General features: G+C 35.8%; 2 protein-coding genes and 4 pseudogenes across 2 annotated transcripts; 4 read left to right on the top strand and 2 right to left on the bottom strand.

Annotated features, from left to right (window-relative positions):
* Positions 1-50: 50 nt before the first annotated feature.
* LOC120131145 lies at positions 51-6,145 on the bottom strand (annotated as a pseudogene).
* A 227-nt stretch (positions 6,146-6,372) lies between these two features.
* On the top strand, positions 6,373-7,562 carry LOC120131146 (annotated as a pseudogene).
* Positions 7,563-8,676: 1,114 nt separating this feature from the next.
* Positions 8,677-10,714, bottom strand: LOC120131147 (annotated as a pseudogene).
* Positions 10,715-10,870: 156 nt separating this feature from the next.
* On the top strand, positions 10,871-12,076 carry LOC120131148 (pentatricopeptide repeat-containing protein At1g11290, chloroplastic-like). The gene has a single exon (XM_039148211.1). It carries the CDS (start codon positions 10,871-10,873, stop codon positions 12,074-12,076), a length of 1,206 nt encoding a protein of 401 aa, XP_039004142.1.
* LOC120131149 (pentatricopeptide repeat-containing protein At3g26782, mitochondrial-like) lies at positions 12,076-15,763 on the top strand. The gene is made up of 5 exons (XM_039148213.1): positions 12,076-12,728; positions 14,931-15,022; positions 15,126-15,264; positions 15,378-15,513; positions 15,597-15,763. The coding sequence occupies exons 1-5, from the start codon at positions 12,076-12,078 to the stop codon at positions 15,750-15,752; spliced, it is 1,176 nt and encodes a 391-aa protein (XP_039004144.1). The 3' UTR covers positions 15,753-15,763.
* Positions 15,764-17,230: 1,467 nt separating this feature from the next.
* On the top strand, positions 17,231-20,333 carry LOC120131150 (annotated as a pseudogene).
* The last annotated feature ends 1,303 nt before the right edge of the window (positions 20,334-21,636 follow it).

The raw sequence follows: 21,636 nt of genomic DNA on the forward strand, positions 1-21,636 counted from the left end.
AAAAGTGAATAAAAGTACCCATAATTGGGTTAACAATTGTACTTGCTTGGCATCAAAATTCAAGTTCTGCAACATACAACCAAAATTTTATGAAGAGATAGAAAACGAGTATATGACAACACCAGATGCCAAAGGATAGTATTTTTAATGTAAAGCCAATTCATTTTATATCCTGATTTGCAACATGAAATCACACAATTACTCTCCATATTTAGGTGAATTGTTGTATTTTCACCACCTGCCGTTTTCGGCGGTAACTTTATCATCGACGTCTACTTCCAAGGATGATGCAAATTCTCTTCTTAGATTCTCATCTTCTGTTTCAGTGTTGTGTCATCCAAGGCAGCACGGATCCCCTCCTTGATCTCTGTTTGTAATTGTTCCAGCTTCGGTGAGGTAAGTCTTTAGCCATCTACCTTCAATTCTTCGATTTTGCCATGAAGACCACTACGTCGACTGCCCTTTCGATTTCTCCATCAATCTCTTTCTTCACACTTAAAATCCTCTCTTGTAGTTCTGGAGCTGCATCTGCAACCTTTTTCTTTGCCACCCCAACAATTTCCAAGTTTTCTGACTTCAAAAACTTCAATCAGTTCTTTCTTAGCTTTTACTGCCTCTGCCACCAAATCTTTGAGTGGATCTCCTTTTGACAAGTTTGCTTGAGCATTTTCCAATTGTTCCAACTTTGCTTTGATCTCAGATGCAATCTTCTGATTAATCTCGGTTTTCAGTTTCTCACCTCTCTTTCAGCGCAATGAGACTGCTAATCATGCTTAGCTTTTCAAGCTTTGCTTTAAGCCAATATATGCCCCTGGTTTTGACAAATTTTGCTTAAATTACTGCATAAGTCTATCGGCCCTCACCTTCAAATTTCGGTTAAGGGTCTGATTATCGGCTGCCCTCGATAACTCCAACTTAAGTGATTCAAGCTTCTCTTGCAATCCCATTGAAATAAATGCTCTGGTAACCTCCTGGTCAACATTCTGCTTAAGTTTTTCTATTGCTTGGTCTGTGATAGGATCTGAAGATACCGTAGCCTCCAAAATTTTCTTCTTCAACTTCTCGAGATCCGACTCTATATCAGCAGCATTCAGCATGCTGGCATCTGAAGGCTTCATGTTACGTTTTCTTTCAGGTTTCACTGGCTTGCCTTCTTGGAAACCTCCTATTGATCGAAATTTAAGCATCCGATGGCAAAGCAACTCTTCCGTATCCTTTTGTTAGTTCCCACATTCATGTGAACATTATTTTAAGTTGCCTGTAACTTGGAAATCAACTAAAGGGAAACACATTGGAAGGGTAAGCTCTTCCAATAGGGCAAAAAAAAAATTCAAATGTAAAAGCTGGTTGTTCTTTGAAGTAAGTATACTGCTTCAAACACCATTCTATGGAAGAATCCCAACCCAGAAGTAAATGCAACAAATTCTGCTTGTCGGAAACAATATCCTCTAAAAAGTGAAAAAATTACAGGAAACATCCATTTTCATTGAAGAAATAACGCTTTTGATAAGGCATAGACATAAATATACTTGAATGCCATTTTCTTCTTAGTTATTGCAACCTCAAAGATTTATAAAGATATAATCCAACCTTAAAATCACTACAGAATTCGGTATGCAAATTTCTTTCTTGCTTTCTGCACTTAGATTTGTTAATGTTACTTACATCCATGGCCTCAGTGATTGCAAATCTAATCTGTTGGGAAGCCATACTGGATCAGCATGTGCGCCTCCAAGAGGTTCCTAAATAACAAATAATGAAAAAGTGGCAAAAAAACAATTCGTGTTGTGAAAAACAGCCATTGACATTTTACCGGATCGGAAGACTGAAGAAACAGGATAAACTTTATATGTTCGAGATTATTACAGGGATGATACCATCAGCAATTCTGCGCTTGTAATGTTCTTGAGCTGTTATCCCAGTTTTCAGCTGCCTATACAAGCATGAAACATCATTCCCAACAAAAAATGGTTCTCGTTTCAACCATCAAATGAAATCAGTTACCTTAGGAGCTGCTTGGGAAGATTTCCACAGTATAGCAGCACATGCTTCAGGACTGATTAGAGAATCAGAGTCGAATGAACATGTATTTCAGAGTTCATGCGTGAATAAAAAACGAGTACATGAAAAAAAAAAAGATCATGTTATATAAAGATCACTGACCAAAGAAAAATTAAAAACTCAAATTAACATGTAAAGCACCTTTCAGAACTTGGAAGGATTAGATATATTTGTATTTGATTTAACAACGTTATGCATCATAATTTTCAGTTAAATTGTTACTTTCCAAGCGATGTTACTGAATGAATGAGGAAAAAGAAGGAACTATTTCCACCTTGCAACATGTAGAACAGAGTTTCTCAAGCGTAAGCAATTTATTAGTTTAGCAATGACCAGAGCCCCACCAGAACCACCTTCACCAACAACAATTGTTACAATTGGCACTTTAAGGCCACACATGGTCCTCAGGTGTTGGCCAATTGCTTCCCCCTGTATAGGGTAAAACATGAAAAGGGCCATGTTATTATATGAACTGGGTGTTTCAGAATTCGAGTATGAAATATCACAATTTTCAATGTCGGAAGATAGTTTGACACACTTGACCAAGTTCCTCTGATTTGAGATCAGCGTAGGCCCCAGGAGTGTCAACCATTGTTATAATAGGAAGACCATGATGATCAGCATACTTCATCATTCGCAGAGCCTTTCGATATCTGTTTGTAAAAAGAGCTTTCATATGAATATTTCTTTACAGATCGTATGTCACAGATAAGATCTAAAACTGTTTTCAGTAGGCTTTCTCAAATATCAGTGATCACTTCTCTGTTACCTGTGCATCTTTCCTGAAGTAACATATAATAATAAAATTCCAGGACAATTCAAATATCAAATTGATATGACATCTCGTGCAAGCTGAGCCTCAAAGTTAATTGTTCAAATAAAAGATCCTTGAAACATACCCATGGGGAGTTGGCATTCCAAAATTGCGAAAAATGTTCTCCTTTGTGTTCCTACCTTTCTGCTGGCCTATAAACATGTAGCTCTTACCATCCATGGTTCCAATACCAGTTACCATGGCTGGATCATCATAGCCAGCACGATCTCCATGGAGTTCCACCCACTATATGATGGTAAAAGAGTAAACTATAAGAAATTACTTCATATTCTTTTAGGGAATAAATGCATAAAAAATTTGTACCACCGAAATACCTTCTCTGTGATATTTAATATGATCAAGAGGTGTGGGTCTGTTGGGATGTTGGGCAACTGTCAGGTGTTGAATTGGTGTCAAATGGGTGTATAAATCTTTCAGAGCCTGACGTTTAGAACAGATGAAAGGTTACAGATATGGAAATAAGCATGAGTAAATGTGGATTGCAATTTTAGTAGAATATTTAAGCAACCAGAAAAGGCCTATGATAAGATTACTGGGAATGGATCAATGAACTTCTCACTGTTACAACTGAAAAGCTAGGTGCCTAGGACAATGGAACCCATGCCTACATTTTGACACAAGAAGCTGAAAACTACCATAACTCTTTAGTTTTACACGAAAAATAAATAAATTAAGAAAATTACACTCATAACAAAAGTTACTATACCAGTGAATCAATATCAAACAAGGATTTTGCTAGTTAGTATCCTTAGGGCAACCTTTAAGTCATAACCAATAGATTACAATCTTATTGATGATTTCCAATACTTAGGGTGAAGATATTACTTCATATACTAGCCTTAAAGAGTGTCCTTAGGGAACTCGTTCACAAAATCCTTAAAACAAGCTGACAAAATGGGGAACAGAAAACACAAGATTAACCTGTTGTGATACTTGTTTTCCAAAGCTCCAATTTGAGCAGTAAAATCCAGACCATTTTCATCAACCATTCTGCATTCTGCATACCTGCTTAAAATTGTATTGAGCAAAACAACAAAGTTATTAAAATTTAGAAAGACTATATTTCCTGAAACATCATGGCAAAAGGAAAGAATCAGAAACAAAACAAAAATAATATCCAGGGATGGACCGGAGCTCTGAAAAATTTAAATTATTCATATATTTTAGATTTTTATTTGTATTTTCTATTGAGAATATGTTTTTGCCACCATAGAATTTTATAACTTCTCCCCACTATCATAAAATCCTGAGCTCGTCCCTGATATATGGACATAACATGGTAAAGTTGAAATTTCTCTGGTTTCACACTTCATGAATCCTCGTCATGTAGCTTTATACAAATGATCATTGTTAAAAAACATTAAAACGCTTTAGGAAATGAAAACAACTTACCTCAATAATCTTTTAGCTCGCTTCTTTCGGCTACTCAATCATTTGAAGACTATAATCTAATCTAACAAAGTCAATAAAAAAATAAGATTAATCAAATGTAAACAATTAGAGAAACTCCAACTGAACATATTCTTCAGTTTAAGCAATAGAAAATCTCATTAAAAGGGAGTAAAGTTAAAAAAAAGAAGAAGAAGAAGCAGCAACATATTATCAGAATGTTGATAAGAAAGAAGATGCTTGTGCTTAGAAACTTAGGGTTTTAGTGAGTTGATAATGAAGAAAGTCAGGAGCTAACGGTTGAGATATCTCTGTAGAGAAAGCGATGTGGTTGGGCGGTGGGCTACACGTTCTTGAAATGAAGGTGAAGTTGACAGTGGCTATCCACGTTGAGGATAACGATTAACTACCACCAAAATTCGAAGTCCAAACCACTATGAACCTTCGTTCTCGTGCAATTAGCGCGCCAAATTTTTGGCTTAGGCCATTAATCAAGTTACTTATCCATCTAATATACCTATTTTATTTTATTTTGCTATTCAGCCATTAATCTCAATGCATGTTCCATCACGCGTCTTATATCTTTCAAAACATTACTCAGTTCCTCTTTTCTTTCATTTCTCACTAAGCAAACAGAAATAAAAGGTTGGTATGAGTTTAATTCGTGGTCGTGTAAATGCATGCATGTCATCATTTACGTAGTCACTCAAGAAAAAGGGAGTCTTCATTAACTGATCTCTTCACTGTTTGTACAATTTTTTTTTCGTCTCAATGATGATCTCATTAAAAGGGAGTAAAGTTAAAAAGAAGAAGAAGAAGCAGCAATATTATCAGAATGTTGATAAGAAAGAAGATGCTTGTGCTTAGAAACTTAGGGTTTTAGTGAGTTGATAATGAAGAAAGTCAGGAGCTAACGGTTGAGATATCTCTGTAGAGAAAGCGATGTGGTTGGGCGGTGGGCTACACGTTCTCCAAACCACTATGAACCTTCGTTCTCGTGCAATTAGCGCGCCAAATTTTGGCTTTAGGCCATTAATCAAGTTACTTATCCATCTAATATACCTATTTTTTTTTTTTGCTATTCAGCCATTAATCTCAATGCATGTTCCATCACGCGTCTTATATCTTTCAAAACATTACTCAGTTCCTTTTTCTTTCATTTCTCACTAAGCAAACAGAATAAAAGGTTGGTATGAGTTAATTCGTGGTCGTGTAAATGCATGCATGTCATCATTTACGTAGTCATTACTCAAGAAAAAGGGAGTCTTCATTAACTGATCTCTTCACTGTTTGTACAATTTTTTTTTCGTCTCAATGATGATTTTCAACATTCAAGTTTTTTGTTTAATCTGAAGCTCGCATTTAAAGCGTATCCTTCTCGAACACGGATAGCATGCATCCCTGCACTGGAAAATTCATTAACCATATAAAACACAAACTTTAACCAATTCCATCCTAATCCAGATGAAAAAAACCTCAAACTTGTTCTCAAAGAAACAAAAAAAATTGTATTCCTATATCAACACATTCAATTCAATAACAGATGATTTTGATGTTCTTCCATTTTGTTCAGGCATGATACACCAAAGAAACAGACGAGAGAGATAATACAGTTGAAAACGGGGAGTTACACAAGAAAAAGTGTTGCAATGAGAACAGTGTTAATAGAGTTTGCTTGAGACCAGACCGGAAATTTAGTAACTTTCAGAAACAGCCGAGGGCCTTTTTCGAAGTCTGTCCAGTTGCGCGATATTTTACTGCCATTTCTCCTGCTTTGAGAAGCTCTTCTCCACGTTTGGCTTCAACCATTGCCCTCTTTTCCTCTGCTTTCTTGTGAACTGAAGCTACCTTGTTTTTCATTTTCTCTGCATATTATGCTTTCTTATTTTCCAATTGTTCCTACCAAAACTTCCACATGATAGAATTACCAAGATTATGATACCGTCGATACGTGTATGTATCTTCCACATGTTAGAAGCCCCTGATGTTGATGGGTATTATTATTATTATTATGATAAAAATTTCTTTGGAAGTTTTTTTTTGTACGTGGTTGCTGAGAATCAGAATGATTAGTTAAAACGTTTTAACTTGTTGTAGAGAATGAGAGTAGCGAGGTTGATCAGTTGCCTATGTTTCGGGAATTCACTTTGGAGCAACTCAAGAATGCAAGATCTAGATTTGCAGTAGAGATATTGTTTCTGAGCATGGAGAAGGCTCCCAATGTTGTTTATAGAGGGAAGTTAGAGAATCATAGGAGGATCGCTGTTAAAACGTTTCAATAGAATGGCTTGGCCAGATTCAAGACAATTTATGGAAATATCAATTGGCGTTTGCGCACTTAGCTAATATTTGCTTTCGTTTATTCAAGACAATTTGCGCACTTAGCTAAGCTTTGCTTTCATTTCTTTTAAGTGATTGTAACTCGGGGCTATTTTATTCTGCATCTGTAGGAGGAAGCAAGATCGGTTGGTCAGCTACGCAACAATAGATTGGCTAATTTGCTTGGCTGTTGTTGTGAAGGTGATGAAAGGTTGCTTGTTGCAGAGTACATGCCCAATGAGACACTCGCAAAACACCTTTTCGTTGTAAGGCTTATAATCCTATGTTTATAATTCACTGTTGGTCCTGTTGGAAATGCTTCCATGAAACGAATTATTATTTTAAGTTAATTATTAGTTATTTCATTTTTTAGGGTAGTCTGGCTTTGCTGTATTCACAAATGGGTTTGAAACTATGTTTCCTAATCCCCAAAATGGAAGTGTCTGGAGTAATTTTCTTTATTAATTCAGGGGAATCACTACCAATGAAATGGACCATGTGATTAAGGGTTGTATTCTTTCTTGCACAAGCTTTAGAATACTGCACAGACAAAGGGCGTGCGCTATACCATGATCTCAATGCTTACAGGGTCCTATTTGATGAGGTAACAATTTGTAATCGGGCTATCTGATGCCTTTTGAATGGTCAGTTTTTTATGATTCCTCGATTTATATGTTAGAATTCTTGCAGGATGGAAATCCGAGACTTTCAACCTTTTGCTTGATGAAAAACAGTAGAGATGGAAAAAGTTACAGTACAAATTTGGCATTTACTCCTGAATATTGGAGGACTGGTATTTACAATATGGATATTTTTACACTATGCATTTGATTTTATTGTTATTGTATAACAGTGAATAATGTTCTAGCTATGTCTCCATATTCAGCATGGAAATTTGGATCTACACTATGATACCATTCCATCATAAGTTTTAAGTGTTAATTGAGTTGTCAAAATTTGTTGCGTTTTCCGGCAGCTCTCCTTCCAAATGTGGACTGACCAAATGCAGGAAACTTTGAATTCAAAGAAAAAGGGTGATGCTGCTTTCAGGCAGAAAGATTTTAAAGAAGCTATACACTCAGGTTAAGTTCTTACTGTGATATTTCCGTCAATTTAAACAACATTAGCTGTAACTTCATAATATTATATGCTAGCTTTCCTTTTGGATTTCTTGTGCGGATTCCACAAACTTATATATGGCATGCTTATTTTCTATTCTCCTGTTAATATGTTATATACTCTTGGCCTTATGTTTTATCGGTATTCGTGATGAGTGTCATAGTAGAAACCCACTGACGGTTTCTTTGTAAATTCACAGTTTGTAGATGTCGGTACCATGGTTTCTCCAACTATTTTTGCACGGCGTAGCTTGTGTTATCTCATTAATGACATGCCTCAAGAGGCCCTGAATGATGCTATGCAAGCCCAGGTGATTTCCCCAGTATGGCACATTGCTTCCTATCTTCAGGCTACTGCACTCGAGATGGTGAACGAGTCTCAAACAGCACTCAAGGAGGGCGCAACTCTTGAAGCCAAAAGAAGCTCAGTGGCTGGGAAAAGGTAAAGAGCTCCGTGCGGATTGCGAGGCTCCTACAATGACCGCGTAACCCAAGTGTTCATTCATTCTGTGTAACCCTACCATAGAAAAACAATCATTATGTGTAGTCATTGATTTCTTTGCCCTTTTTTATTATTGTGTTTTCCCCCTTAGGAGTGTATGCGAGAGTTCTTTCATTCTTTGTTGGGTTTGATCAATTGTGCTCGTTATGTAACAAATTATTCCTCGTCACATTGATTGGGAACCGAGAAACATTTTCTTCCCTTGTGTTTACCTTCTGCCAGGAATGAGAAAAAATGAGGCTAAAAGTTTGTTTTCCTGGGTTCGTATTACGATCATAATTCAACTCAAAATGAACTGAATCCGAAAATCACACAACCCGAAACTACTCGCCCAAAAGTTGCCATTTGGGTTAACTAAATAGATACATGATTGCTTCAACTGTTCGAGAAACTATTACGTCTGGTGAATGATAGTACAAGTTTAACTTACAGAAGTGATGATATTTCATTTCAGAGGTCAGTAACTTGCTGAATACTACAGAAACAATAGACTTTCAACAAATCAAATAATTCAGATGGCCAAACATTTACAACTAATTATCTCGTCATTTGAAGTCAGTTTAGGTATCGAAGAACTCACCATCATCCCTACGCCGTTCCCTGCATTGCTGACATCAACAACAACCGTGCTACGCCCCTTCCCTATAACGTAGATGCTATTTCCGACAGCAACAAGCTTACAGGGTGGTCTCGTAAGTAGCGGAAAAAGCCTCCCTATGGCAACCCACTCCCTAAGATCCTTATCCCACATCATTAACCTTGTTCCAGAACTCTCATCCAGGACATAAAGGATCTTGCCTACGACAACTGCATGCCCTTGCCAGCCCAACACCATGTCAGCATCTGCATGCTGCCAAGTGCCACTCGATGGTTCATAAACTACTGGATATACATGACTGATCTGCCACAGCGAATATAAATTTTCTCACCCAACACAAAAGAATCTTCGATTTAAGGAATAATGTTTCCATCAGAGTGAGAACTCCAACTGTTTGTGCAAGGATCAAAAGTGTCCCAAGTATGGAACGCTCGAGTTTAAACCCAATCCACCAATTGTATATATTTTCTGATCGATAACTTCACAAGCGAAGTAGCATCTGACACAAAAACACCCAAGATCACTTTAAAGTTATCTAAAGGAGAGGTAGGGTAAAGTATCCTCTTAACAGGCAAGCAAAAACAGATCGTTATATGATGTAACAAATCCAAATATATACATATAATAAGCATTTGCATTTCACCTTCTTCACACGAAAGGAGGGGAGTTGATGTGCTTAAACAACCAGGCGAACTTAACTTCTTCAAGAAGTAGAGAAGAAAGTTTATTACCTCGCAGTTGACAGGGGATTAGCTTCGCTCCAAGAGTTGTTCGAAGCATCATAACAGTAGGTCTCAACGGTAGCATCTTCAGTCCATCGACAGCCTCCCATCAAGTAAAGTTTCTTCCCCAACACTTCAAAACCAATACCTTTTCTCAGCAAGCTGCGAGACGGAAGCTCCCGCATCTGCCTCCAACACGTTCTTGATGAATTGGGATCGAATATATAGCAGCAAATCTGCTCAAACTTGTCTCTACATAACGCATGGATCCAAGTTTCATCCAAATTATGCTTTCTACGACATGCATGCCACTCTTCACTATGCGGCAAGTCCCTCCAACTCCTTGAAACAAATTTAAGGGCGGTACGACACTCTCGGGACTCTAGCCAAACATAAAAGCGCGATGTATCGGGAAGACCATATAGTGGCTCTTGAAGTTCCATTTGACTGATTCCTTCTGATCCTCCTTCCAATTCTCCATTTTAATGGGAACCTTGCTTTGTCTTACAGTCTACAATTCATAAAAGATCAACAGGCCAGACAATTTCACACTAATAGTTCTCCAAATTGCAATTAGATAAATTTTCAAATAAACAAACAAGATTATAAGTTAATAACGAAGCTTGTACTTTCAAAAGTGGATTACATGAGCGGCAAATCCCATGTTAATGCCCGCAATCAAATACAGTTTCCAGAATCTTACTCTTCAACGAAAATTATACGCGCCAACCACCGAAAAATGAGACCAATCACTTAATGAAACGAAAACAATCAATTTAGCTAAGATAATCATATGAAAACAGGCAAAGCGATAAAGAAAGTGCTGCAAATGGAAAATTCAATCAAAGAAATCGAGGCAACAAGGATCGGAGAGAAAAATATAAAAAAAGGGATGAGAAGATGCTTACGGCTTACCTGGGATTATCGGATCGGGTTAGGAGCTTCAATAATTGGAGATCGACGGAAAGGTATATAAAACTTGGAAGGTGAATGAATTAAGAAACCAGCAATTTTATTTCCAAATTAAGAGAGTACTCGGTAATCTTCCGTTGGGGTGGGAATTGAGATTTAGATAACGTAATTTTGTAGAGAAATTTCCTCAGCACAAAGAGAGAAAGGGACTATTACGAACAAAATGGATAGACCCAAGCAAGGTAACTCAAGTTTCATTTGGGCTTATATGCCGGCGTAAGTCGAGGCCTTCGGTGAATGCATAGGCTTTGTGGGCTTCCTTCTTTTAGTAATCTAAGATCTTCTCTTCTCTGGGCCATAAGCAAAATCATACCGTTTAGCAAATTATATCGTCGTTTAATCACATTCGTGTAAATGTTTTCACTGTCTCGCAATGCACGGAAGCTATTTGCAGAAATTACCCAAAGAATTAGAAAATCTCCAGCGAGACTCACCGCAGCTTTATTCCATAGGGATTCAAATCACGAGGACCCAGTTTCTTATGCTGAAAATGATTATGTATTGGTTTCATGGACATCCAATTTATCTAAGTTGGTAAGGCAAGGCCAGCCAGAGGAAGCCATTTCCTTGTTCAAGAGAATGCTATTGCTGATGAGTAATCAAGGGCCAAACTATGTTACAATTTTAAGCTTAATAAAAGCCGTCGATGCTCTGAATTGGGATGCTCCGATAATGATGGTTCATGGAATGGTGGTGAGAATGGGGTTTATATCAGAGCCCTCAGTTTTAACTGCTCTTATTGGGTCTTATTCCGTTTATGATATGGAAACTTGTTGGAGTTTGTTTCATCAAATACCCGATAAGGATGTTGTGTTATGGAGTGCTATGATTGCTGCCTGTGTTAAGAATAAGGACTATCTGGAAGCTCTTGAGTTGTTTAGAAGAATGCAGATTTTTGGGTTGAAAGTTAATCATATTAGTATTATCAGCATTCTGCCTGCCTGTGCTAATCTTGGCGCTCTACGGTCGGGTAGAGAAATACACGGTTTTATTATAAGAAGAATGTTTTATCGTGTTGTTAGTGTCCAGAATTCATTGGTTGATATGTATGCAAAGTGTAGGAGTCTTGAGACAGGGATTCGTGTTTTTGATGGGATGTTGAAGAAGGACTTGGTTTCTTGGAGGATTGCGGTCCGTGGTTACATTGAGAATGAACGTTGTATAGAAGCAATTAATGTTTTCTCGAAGATGCGGCTGTTGTCTTTCTTTGCGCCAGATGAATTTGTTGTCCAGGATATGATTATGGCAATGCTACAATCTGGAGGGAGTAAAATTGGATCAGCATTTCATTGTTACATTCTGAAAAGTGGCTTCTTGGATTTTGTTTCCATTGCAACTGCACTTCTGCAGATGTATGCTAAGTTTGACATGGTAGGTTCAGCTAAGAGTGTATTCGATCACATGGGCAGTAAAGATGGCATTGCTTGGAATGCAATGATCTCAGCTTACACCCAAAGTGTGTTACCTCTTAATGCTGTGGATACATTTACACAGATGTTATGCATGAACACGAAACCCGATTACTTCAGTTTAATTAGTCTATTGCAATGTGTTCTTTGATGTCATCCCAAGAAGCATCTAATGAACTTGGAGATAGCATCCATGCGTTCATAGAAAAAGTTGGTTACTTGAGGAATGTTTATTTTTCATCAGCCTTGATAGATTTCTACTGCAGATCTGGAAGGGTCAAGCAGGGACGGGCTCTTTTTGACGAAGTTCCCATCAAAGATCTCATATGTTGGAGTTTAATGATTAATGGATATGTTTTAAATGGTTATGGAGTTGAGGCTCTTGAGACATTCTCAAATATGTTAGATTGTGGGATAAAGCCCAATGAAATTACTTTTCTTTCAGTTTTATCTGCTTGTAGTCACTGTGGTCTAGAATATGAGGGTTGGAACTGGTTTCATTCTATGAAAGAGAAGTATAATGTTTCTCCTAAACTTGGGCACTATGCATGCATGGTGGATTTGCTCAGTCGCCAGGGTAATATTGAGCAAGCCCTAGACTTTGTGAAGAAAATGCCAATGGAACCAGATAAAAGAATCTGGGGAGCTCTTCTTGCTGGTTGTAGATTAACACCTGGGAAAATTGAGATTGTTGAGTTTGTTGTTGAACAGCTTGCTACATTGGACCCACAGAATTGTACTCACTATTACATGATTTTATCAGACCTATATGCAGATGAAGGTAGAGGGGAAGATGTAGAGAGGTTGAGAAGATTGGTGGATGAGAATGCCTAGAAAGAAAAGGTTGGATTCCTCAGTTGTTTGTCTTCTTTACATTATATCAATTGATTTTATGAGGAATTGCCAGTAGTTAAAGAAATTGATATTCTTTCTCTATATGCAATTTTCATTTTGTGGTACGTTGTAAAATTTGTAATTTTGTAAAACATGAGGTCTTTTCTTTTTATGGAATCCAAGATCTTTCTGGTATACTACTAACATTGTTTATCTTCTCATTTCATTTATGCTTCAGAAATGTTTCATGTTCCTGAAGCTTTAACCGAGTTGGAGACGGGTATTATTTTCCTTAATTTTGTAGAGTTGTTAAGCTCCTTCACTAGTTATAATGAAGTGTTCAATAGTGCACGATTTCAGACATTATTTTTCTGCAAGAATCTATAGATTGTTTAATATGTTATTCCTGGAATGTAGGCAAAACAGAATTGGATTTAGAAAAAATCATGCTTGCTGATCTGCTTTAGTTTAAACGCTGTACTGATCTGCTTCCATCTCTCTAGAAGAAAAACTATCATACTAAATGAAAAGACTAATCTTTAAACCAAGGTAGTGTTTGTTTTTACTATGTAAGGTCTGCAAAGCTCTTATGTCTGCGCCGCGCAGATCACGTGCAGACATTGGGTTTCGCAGACCGTTTATTTTTTAGAAGACAGAAGCCTCTTCTACCGTCTGCGCGTGGTCTGCGCGGCGCAGACGTGGCCTTATGTCTGCAGACATCTTCTAACCTCTTCAAAGTGGTTTTATATTTAATTTTATATTATATTTGATTTTAATTTTAATATCAATTTTTTAAATAAATTAAATATTAATTTTTTAATATTATATTATAGATATTAATTTTAATATTAATTTTTAAATAAATTAAATATTAATTTTTAATATTATATTATAGATATTTAATTTTATATCATATAAATTATTTTATATATTATTAAAATTTTATATTTATTTTAATTATTTTGATTTAAGTTTAAATATAATATTTTTTTGGATTTGTTATTTTTAAATTATATTTAAACTTTTTATACAAAATGTAAGTATTTAAATCACATTGCTTAATAAAAAATGATTTCATTGTTTGATAATTAAGATTTTAAAATATAAAAAATTATAAATTATATTTTTAAATTTTAAAATATAATCACAATTAAATAAAAAATAATCATAAAATAATTTTATAAATTATAAAATATTTTCTAAAAATATCATATAATTATAAAAATAAATTATGAATATATATTTAAAAAATTAAAAGTATTACATAATTGCATATTTAAAAAAATCATATAATTTAATGATCATTTATAAATTTTATTCTATAAAACTTATAAAACTAATAATACATGTGATTATGTGAGACTTATAATAGAATTAATAAGGTGGTGTTTGTTTTTCTAAAAAAATTATTATTGTAGTTGTATGAATTATTTAAATTTCAGTATTGTAAAACTAAAATTATTTAAATCTCAGTATTGCAAAACTCTTTTAAGTTTAAAAAAAATCAGTTTATTTATATTTCAGTTTATTTTAACAGTCTGCAGACGTTAAAAAACAAACAGTCTTCTTCTTGCAGACTGCAGACTTTTAGTCCACTTCTTCTGCTGCAGATGCCTGCAGATGTGGACCGCAGACTGCAGACCTTTTACCTCTGCAAAAACAAACAACACCTAAACCTCGATCTATCTTGACAGTTGAGACCAAGCAAGACCTTGTTGGATATAAAAATAAACTAATACAGATGAGACCAAGCAAGACACTGTTCCACTTTCAGTATACAAAACATTTTCCATGCATTAACATGGGATTCTTCTTGGGAGTTTGAAGGGTCGAATTTATGGCTAGAAGTTACTCCAATTGGCACTTTAAAATTGAAGTAAATGTGTTATTAAATAAACTTTTAAAACTGACTGCATTAACCTTTTCCATCCTTATCACATAAAAATCCTTCATATTAATCACTCTATTGCAGTCTTGCTCCCTTAATTACAGAAACCAAGTTTGCCCTCACTCATGAAAGTAGGAATCCTTGAAGTTCTTGTCGTAAATGCTGAGGATATTAGACACACTAATCTTCTTGGTATCTCTCTCCCCCCCCAGCCGTGGATCGTAAATGTGTCCTGTTTTATCATGTTTTTTTTTCAACAGCTTTTTGTTCTAACTTTTAACAGTTTGGTTTTTGATCATTTGGTCATAGGAAGACCTGCCTACTATGTTATATTACAGTGTGGAACTAAAGAATACAGAAGCAAAACATCTCCAGGTTTGTTTTCTACTTTTTATTTAGATCTATTGATGACCTGTAATTACTAATTTTTGTTCTTTCGGGGTCTCTTGAAACGTGACGATTGTGTTTTGAGATTCAGGAAAACATAAGAAAGTACTGTGGAATGAGAAATTCATGTTCGAGTTTCCGCAATCCGAATGGGAAAAGTTGACTTATATCAAATTCAAGATCATGGACAAGGAATTCTTCAAAGAAAATGAATTTGTTGGTGAAACCAAGTAATCTATTTTCTTTCTTTCTCCCTGATATGTTTTTTTTCTCACCTCCTTTCTCATTGCCTTGATACCTGAATTCGCATTTAGAAACTAACCCGAATATATTTTACCTCCAGAATTCACCTTGGTGGAATTATTACCGAGGGGACCGACAAAGGATTTATAGAAGTGAGACCAGCTCCATACAATGTAGTGCTTGAAGATAATACATATAAAGGACAGATGAAGATTGGATTTAAATTCATTGCTAATGTGAGTTTGCTTAGACCCCAAGTTTCCATTTCCCATTTAGTTAGCTTGCCAAGAAGACTAAAACCATTTGTTAAAATTTGCAGAAAGAAGTGGAAAACGAGATTCAAGAACTTGCTGCGCTGCCTGATGAACCGAGATCACTTTACAGCTGCATCAGGTGTCTGTGGAACCTCCCACGGCGGGCATATTTATATATCTTTAAACTCAAGAATTCCAAAAAGGAGCACAAAGATGATTAAGAGGAATAACAACACAAGAAGTCAGTTGCATGTGACTTAATGTAAGATTGTGACTTTTGGTCTGAAAATCTTTATGACTTTGAAAAATAAGATTTTATACCAATTTTGCAAAAGCTTCTATTTGACCTAAAATGCCACAGGGTTCAAAGAAATGGAAGGCACGTCCATGTCAATGAATTATTGCTTTGTGTTCCCTTTTTAAATCCATTGTTTGCATAAGTTCCTATTTGACCCATGAATTATTACTCCCCAAGCTAACCTCCGACCATACCAACCACTTGGGGCCTATCAATAAAAACTTCTAGAACATGCAAGCAAAATATAAATTTCCCATGTTTGTAAATTGTAATCCATGAAAATCAAGTTAAATTTGGTATTAAAAAAATTACAAAGGCAACTAATAAATAAGTTCGATCCTTTTTGAATAAGATTTTATTTCAAATATTATGAACCAAAGAAATTATCTTTTGAAATGAGATTCGACTTGATTTGATTCTAAATAAAAAGCTTTACTACTCTAAACACCAAAGATCTAAGATTAATCACAAAACATGAATTATGAATAATTTCTTATAAATTATTCCATATAAGTTAAAAGATAAAGCTTTTGACTTTATCATAATCCAATCATAACGTGATAAATCAGCTCATTTTAGGTAAGTTATTATACTAATCTTCTCTAATGAGCCCTCACATGGTAACCTAACTATGATAGAAAAAGAACTCTAAATACATGGATCGATTTCAGGGTTAAAAGATGGGGTTTCTGACACTATCTCTGGAGATTAGAAAATTTAATTTCATTAAGGGTTAATTACCCATTCACACATGAAGTATGCCCAATTCTCAATTTCATACATAATGTTTAAAAATTCTCGTTTTCATACATGATGTTTTATATCGTTAACGGGTTTATCCATTTCCGTCATGGAATGTGACTTGAAACCCTTAACAAAATGCCACGTGGAACTTTGGAAATAGGTTACGAGAATGCCACGTGCCACATGGCACCCATTTAAAGTGCAACATCACTTTCCGTGACGAAAATGAGTGAACCCATTAAAGATAGAAAACATCATGTATGAAAATTGATAATTTTTAAACATTATGTATAAACAGAGAATTAGGTATAGTTCATGTATGAATGAGGTAATTAACCCTTTCATTAAAGAAAATAAAATAGTTAAGATTCTCTCTCACCAAACTATAAAATTTTATATCACTATTTGCAATTTGCAATCATATAATATAACCAACCTCAAAACTGCATAAATATTCAATGTAACACACAACTAAGGCGCACTCTGCTTGTTCTATCAGAAACTTTTTCAGCTCTCTTTTTCTCCATAGAATCAAATCAAACCCTCTTTTTTCCCCAGATTCTGAAACCGGGTTTTTGATTGTTTGTTGTTTCATCAGAAAAGAAACAAAAAAGAAGTCAGCGATCAGACGGTTGAGAACTCAAGATCCCTTTTTTCATGATCATGGGGATGCAAAAAGAAAGTGTTTCTTCTGGAGAGAAAAGGTTACAACGGCAGCAGAAATGCTTGGGGGAACTGTTTCAAACGTTCCTCAGATTACTAGCTATTCTCAACGGTTCCCGAATTCAAATTCCATACTTGCAGTACTCTTTAAAGGTGAGTTATTGGAAAAGAATGTTGTTTTATCATCAAACCGTTGGCTTTGCTTTACATTTTTTTTAAAATTTTAGTGAATTATAGTTAGAATCTGATAAAAACAACGACCTATGACTGTTAAGGACACCAAGCATTAGTATTAAAGTCCACGTTTTGGACCATGTCTTAAAGTCCCATCAGTTCAGTTTGTTTTGATTATGCTTTAAAAGTGTTCAAATCTTGAGCCCCACTGACCAAATTCCATGATTATTTGCAGAGAGTATAGTATTAGAATTAGTACTTATAAAGCAGCAGCTCAAATGGACAATTTGTCGAACACCAACGAGAACTATGATCCGGGTTATCAGCCTTCTCCTTGTTCCACTGAACAAAATGACCAGTCAACTACAGAAACTCCGGGGTGTTCGACGATGAGCGGTGATTCTTTCTTGTATTACCGGACTTATTCGGGGAACTCTGCGTTTTCGGAGCCTGTTGATGATCATAGTTGTTGTAGTGAAGCTTCACCTTCTCATTTTCCGGCAAGAAGATCTGGAGCTCAGAAACTAGCTGTTCTTACAAGGCTTGGAACAAAGCAGCGCAAAAGCGATGTTGATGAAAAGCTTGATGAATTGGAATCATTGGATTTAGGTAAAAACATATGGCAAAGATTTGTCTTTCATGCTAAATTATATTGTTTTTTTTCATGCTAATGGGTGTAAATTATGTTTGATAGAACTTGAAATGATGGAGGAAAGATTTGCAAAACTTTTACTTGGAGATGACATGTCAGGAAGTGGAAAAGGAGTCTGCACAGCTGTCACCATCTCAAATGCAACTAATCTTTATGGATATATATATATTCAGACAACATGACTGTTTTTTTAGTTGTCGTTTGAATCTATGAATTTGCTTATTTAGTTATGTTGAATGTTGAAATTACTACTGCGACTGTATTTGGACAAAACTTGAGGTTGGAGCCTTTGAACCCTGAAAATAAGGAACTTTGGAAAAGATAAATGGACTGTCTTTTATCTGTTTGTGATTACATTGTGAATTTTTTTTTGGATAATTCAAAATTTATTACCCAAAATAGCAATGTTACTACAACCAATCAAGCAACAAAAGAAACTATTAACAGTCAAGAAACAAAAAAAAAATTTGGCTAAACTATATTCCAAGCATTACATAGAGTAAGGTTAAAACTATCAAGTCTATTAATGGATTTGTCCCTTAGACGAATGGCTACGACCTCTTTGATATCTTTGAGCAAGGCTTCAACGTTTTTCCGACGACCCGAGAAAATTCTGCAATTACTTTCTTGCCACAGAAAATAAATGAAAGCAGACCCTACAAACTTCAATATGACAGTGATAAGTGACTTCCCTTTCCAAACAGAGATAACCCAATCTAAAAATTCATCCCAAGATGCGAAAGAAGTAGAAATACCGTTAAGCAGCAGAATAGAGCTCCAGAGATCGGTTGCCAAAGGGCAGAGAAAGAAGAGAGATGGTTCCGTGTCTCTTGGAAGGAGTTACAATTAGCTTAAACTCCTTCAGAACAGATTCCCATACGTTGAAGACGATCTCTAGTAGGAAGACGGTCGAGGATAGCCATCCAAGCAATTAGACTGTGCTTGGAAACATGCATTGGGAACCAAATTAAGCGATGACAAGGAACTTTCTGCTCCTGCGTTCGAATAATATCCCAAAAATTTGCTCTCACTAAGTCACAGAAATTGCGCAATGGAACAGCTGTTGAGGTAACGTTTCATAGTCCACACCAAAAGCTTTCATTTGATGGAAAATTTTCATCTTTGATTGTTTTAACATGATTTTTTTTTTCTTACCCTTTTAGATAATGGAAAGCAGACCGAGATCAGATAATTACATCAATCTTCCAGCATTGAGGAAGTTGGATGCAATGCTCATTGTAAGATAAGCTCTACGTGAGAAAATTAATGACTTTTATTATACTTGAAAAGCTTTTATCTCATAGCTCACATCCTTTTAACAGGAAATACTTGACAGCTTCCAGGACAGAGAAACAGTTTGTCGTCAAATTTGACCCGTACTGGCTCGTTTCGAAGAGTTGTTCAGAGAAACAACGAGAAATGGTGGGTGCCAGTGCCATGTGTTCCTCCGAGTGGTCTCTCTGAGAAAGCAAGGAAGCACTTGCGACACAAACGAGAGTGTGCTAATCAAATTCACAAGACGGCCATGTCTATCAACAGTAGTGTTCTTTCTGAGATGGAAATCCCAGACTCGTACATGGCATCCCTTCCAAAGGTTAGTCCTGGTGACTAAATTGTATATACACAAATGTTCCATTCATGTATATATTGAACCCATAGCTTAGCTCAGTTAGTTCATGCAATCACTTATCAAAGTTGATTGATGTTCGGTTGTAACTCCCGGTTCAATCTCTAACCCTCTTTTCCTCTTACCGACAGAGTGGAAGAGCCAGTATTGGAGATGCAATTTTCCGCTTCATGTATTCCGCAGAAAAATTCTCCCCTGAATATCTGCTCGATTGTCTCAATATAGCATCCGAACAAGAAGCACTCGAGCTTTCAGACTGTGTCGAAGCTTCGATGTATACATGGAGAAGTAAAGCATGCACTAGCCATTCGAAATCATCGTGGAGCATGATGAAAGACTTAATGTCCGACGTCGATCGGAGCGACAAAAACCATATATTAGCTGAAAGAGCAGAGAGCTTGCTATTTCCATTGAAGCAAAGGTATCCCGAACTTTCACAAACGTCCTTAGACACCTGCAAAATTCAATACAACAGGGTAAGTGATCAAAACTGGTATTTTCTCTAAATTGCTTTCCTCAATATCATGCAATCTTTTTGACCTCTAATGATAAGAAATTAAGGGAAAATCTGGGTTTTGCAGGATGTGGGGCAGGCGATACTGGAGAGTTATTCAAGAGTGTTAGATTCAATCATTTCTGGTTGATAGATGATAAACGAAGCAGATTTATTTCTTCTTTTCTTCTGTAATTCCATGAACATTTTGATTCCTGTTACATTTGAACCATATTTTTTTGTTGTACATTAGAATCCTTTGAAACAACAATCTGAAATAAAAGAAACATTATAGCTGTGTATCCATTTTAAACCTAATAACCATGTTTTAATTCTAAAACAGCACATTCCAAATGATACAAAATAATCAACCGTTCCATCATTATTTATTATTTCTTAATTAATCTTGATCCTTTCATCCAACCGAGAGTTTTCAAATATATTTTATTATATATCTCAATCTGAATCAAGCATCTCGGAGAATAAAGAAAATATTATTATCCCTAAATGTCAAGTGATTAAAAATCTTTTAAACAAATCTATCTTGTAATTAAAAATTTACGTTTAAAATTTATGAAGAATATCAATAATTATTTTATTACACAGACCATTTGATTCGTGCTTTTTTTATAACTTTATCCGTATCAAAAACTCAAATATATGATACTAAAGAGATTACCATCCAAAGTGTAAAAAAATTGGTCTCTCACTCGTATTTGTTTTGCTGATGACCTCTTAGTTTTTACTAGGGGTAGCGTGGAGGCTTTGTTGGCTGTGAAAAATGTTAGGGGTGGTTTTTTATAGAATGTCTGGTCTATTGATGAATGACTCTAAGAGCGAGATTTATTGTGATGGGTTAGGTGATGCGGAGGTTCAGGCGTTGATTGAGCATACTAGGTTTCGGGTGGGTTCTCTTCCGGTAAGGTACTTAGGTGTACATTTGATTTCAAGGAATCTCACCTATTTGGATTGTGAGGTTTTGGTTGAAAAAATTGTTGGGAGGATGAGAAGTTGGTCTGCCAAATGTTTATCTTTTGCTAGAAGATTGCAGTTTATTCAAGCTGTAATCTTTGATATTTATAGTTTTTAATGTAGGGTTTTCCTTCCTCCTCCAAAAGTGCTAAAATAGATTGAGAAGTTGTGCGATTTCTTCCTTTGGAAGGGTTAAGAGGATTTAGCTCGGGATGTTCGAGTAAGTTGGGAGAGTGTTTGTCATCCTAAATGTGAGGGAGGAAGGGTGGGGTTGAGCTAAAAAGCAGCTTGAGATGGAATAGAGCTTGCATGATATGTTGTTTGTGGCTTATTCTCGTCAAAGTGAGCTAGCTTCGGGTGGAATGGATCGAAAGCTATATTTTGAAAGAGTACTCTATTTGACAAGTTCATATGAGGAATACTTATAGTTGGGCTTGGAAAAAGATTATGAAACTGCGAGATGATTTTTAATGGGGTCTTGG

This window comes from Hibiscus syriacus, unplaced genomic scaffold (assembly GCF_006381635.1).
Source record: "Hibiscus syriacus cultivar Baekdansim isolate YM2019G1 unplaced genomic scaffold, ASM638163v2 tig00110549_pilon, whole genome shotgun sequence".
Classification (NCBI taxonomy): Eukaryota; Viridiplantae; Streptophyta; class Magnoliopsida; order Malvales; family Malvaceae; genus Hibiscus; species Hibiscus syriacus.

Excerpts from the sequence above, each read along its gene's own strand:
- LOC120131148 (XM_039148211.1), top strand. The coding sequence starts at position 10,871 with ATGTTTTCACTGTCTCGCAATGCACGGAAGCTATTTGCAGAAATTACC.
- LOC120131149 (XM_039148213.1), top strand. The coding sequence starts at position 12,076 with ATGTCATCCCAAGAAGCATCTAATGAACTTGGAGATAGCATCCATGCG. Across the intron at positions 12,729-14,930 it reads AGAGGGGAAGATGTAGAGAG|TTTGGTTTTTGATCATTTGG; the intron begins GTTGAGAAGATT and ends AACTTTTAACAG. Across the intron at positions 15,514-15,596 it reads GATTTAAATTCATTGCTAAT|AAAGAAGTGGAAAACGAGAT; the intron begins GTGAGTTTGCTT and ends TAAAATTTGCAG.